The following is a 2,765-nucleotide window of genomic DNA, read 5'->3' as shown; positions in this document are numbered from 1 at the left end:
ACATCTTATTTGCATTGACAACATTTGGGATAAATCAATTGGTGAGTAAAGGACGAGATGGTTTTGGTGGAACCATTGAGTGTAACTAAGAATAATTCATTATTGAATGAGATTGTATTCGCTGTAAGAACCTGTTCACATCTTACAGTTTTTTAGAAGGAAGTTGAAAAAATGTCACTTTTGGAAATCGAGACGGTTTGTATGAATACAAGCTTCAAACTAACTGTCTGCAGCTTTATTTCCAAAGGTGACTTTTTTTCTTTCTTTGCGGAATTTTTGGAAGATATTAAAGTTTTTTGTCGTTTCTTCATAATGAAGGCTTCATTCAAAATACAAATTCTTACAGTAAAATCTGACCTTTGGTTAAAAATCATGTATTTTGGTGTATTTTCTAGTAAAAGAGAGAAGATAAAGAACATCCCATATTAAGATTAAAAAACATCCCATTCAAAAATGCATGATTTTTAGTTACGATATTTTTTTGTTGGAAAAATCCGTTTCGGAAAAAAATGCCTATTTTTTTAAATCAATATTTTCCAACATTCTTCTGTTTTATAAAAAAAGAGCCATGGATTTCAAGAGACAGTAAAATTGAAGGTCATTATAAGCGGTACACAAACTTACGGCATCAATATCCACATTTGAAGGTAAGACCTACTTTTCAAGCCACTTATTACGGCCAATAACGTACGATTTAAAAATTCAAAATGAAATAAACATTGAACTGATTTCAAATATTTTGTCATTGTTTGATTTTTACCGGAATTCATGAAATCATTCTGTTATAGGTTTCGTTGGCCGTAAAACGTTCGTTGAACACAGATGATCTTATTGGCGATGCAGGTACACCCGAGCGTCGCAAGAGATTCATTGAAAAGGCCACCAGTTTTATGTTGAATCATAAATTCGACGGAATGGACTTGGTGTGGGACTTTTCAGAAAATAAGTAAGTATCTCGTTCATTCCCATTTCGTTCACAGAAATTGTGAGAAAATGTTTGAATTAAAATGTAAAATTGAAAACATATTTTTGATCAAGATGTTAAAATTCTGTTCCATTTTAATGCGCAGTAATTTCGGTGCACCGAAAAAGCAAATGATCCATGACTTGGTAAAGGGATTAATGGATAGTTTCGAGACGCAAAATCTCTTACTCACCTCAACATTTATCGATTTAAAACAAACCGATGCTGAACGCTTGAATATTGCTGCAATGTCGGAGAATTTCGATCGTGTGCATTTTGTGCAAAAGTATAATTTCGTGGAAACATGGCCTGGAAGTTATCGTGTCGAAGATGTGCTAAAAGAGCGAAATGTGTCAGCCCTCCAAAACACCATTGACAATTTAATCGAGATGGGTGTTCCACCGTCGAAAGTCATCTTGGGTCTTCAATTTGTTGGTCTTTCATTCCACTCCGTATTGGATTTGGCACCAAAATCGGCGACATTCCGACGAACAATGAGCTACGATGAAGTCTGTCGTACACTGTCAAAAGATAAAAAATCCGATTGGCAAAAGTTCTACGATGATGTGGTTGGCTTGGCCATTGCTAAGGACGAATCAAGATCATGGCGTGGCATTTTGAAATCGACAAACGTTATTGTTTACGAAAGCAGTCGATCGATAGCGAATAAAATTCGATTTGTCATCGAGCGAAAATTGGGCGGTGCCATGGCTTTCCCCATTGACATGGACGATTTTCGCGGTAACTGTGGCATCGAAGAAGAAGTCTTTGCTGATTTCAATCTGGGCACCGAATTTAACATTCCAAATCGACACAATACCACACATTCACTTCTGAAAACTATCAATTTTGCACTCGAAATGGCACCATTTGCAACAAGTCAAGCTCGTACACCGAATAATGATAAAATCTATTATGAAGACAATCGAATCAACGAAATCGACTCAGACGCTGATGTAACAGCCATGATTCCTGAACAATACAAGCCATTGATTCCAATTGTTTTCTCCGTTAACGATGCAATGGTCGTTGGCTATGATAAAATGAAGGAAAAAGCCGAACTATATGACAAAGAACAAACTTATAAGAATCTCATGTTTTTGTATATGCTCAAATTGTCCAGAATGTTATTCTTCGTTTTGGGAGCAGCGCTATTCGGACGATTTCATTAGATTTTAAAATGTAAAAATTTACGAATTCGTTTGGAATATCTTTCGTTAGAATTTTATTTGGTGGAGATTGAAACGTTTGTTTTCTTTTTGTAGATCCATGGTATACAAAGAAAAAATCGACAAAATTTACAAAAAAAAAACTGTGCAAAATACACAGGGAGGTAGGTCCAAACGAGTTCGAGCCTTATGCAAATATGTGTATTTTAAATACACTGGTTCAAGGTGCTTTAGTACAATCAAGTCTGATTAGTTTATTTAATTTATTTATCGTGTGAAGTTCACCATTATCAAAGCTCACATTAAGACATTTTTTCTGCAAACAAATATTTGTTGACCGGATTTTTACGTCGGAATTTAAAATTATTTTATCGAATTATTTATTTCTTTTATTACGCAATTTGTATGATTTCAATAATTTTTCTTCCATAAATGTCAAATTAATCATATATTTATTTGTAGAAAGTATTTGAGAGACAATTTTTACTTGTATTTTAATAAAAACGTGTACAAATTCAGATTTTTGTCTTTTATTTTGCTAACTAAACCAATTTTTGGCGCTCAAATTGACGATATTCAATGTTTTCTCCAAATTGGTAAATTTTGATTTTTTTTTTTTCAATTTTTCACGA

At 33.8% G+C, this 2,765-nt stretch overlaps 1 protein-coding gene across 1 annotated transcript; it reads left to right on the top strand.

Annotated features, from left to right (window-relative positions):
* Positions 1-4: 4 nt before the first annotated feature.
* Positions 5-2,528, top strand: LOC116339209 (probable chitinase 2; the record flags this gene model as incomplete). The annotated part of the gene is made up of 4 exons (XM_031764953.1): positions 5-41; positions 565-647; positions 789-946; positions 1,071-2,528. Coding segments are annotated over 4 exons (1,344 nt in total), but the record flags the coding sequence as incomplete, so codon positions are not given.
* Between the last annotated feature and the right edge of the window lie 237 nt (positions 2,529-2,765).

This window comes from Contarinia nasturtii, unplaced genomic scaffold (assembly GCF_009176525.2).
Source record: "Contarinia nasturtii isolate CC-2019 unplaced genomic scaffold, AAFC_CNas_1.1 Cnas_scaffold_123, whole genome shotgun sequence".
NCBI lineage: Eukaryota > Metazoa > Arthropoda > Insecta > Diptera > Cecidomyiidae > Contarinia > Contarinia nasturtii.
Note: the sequence above shows the minus strand (reverse complement) of the source record. Positions and strands in the feature narration are given on the sequence as shown.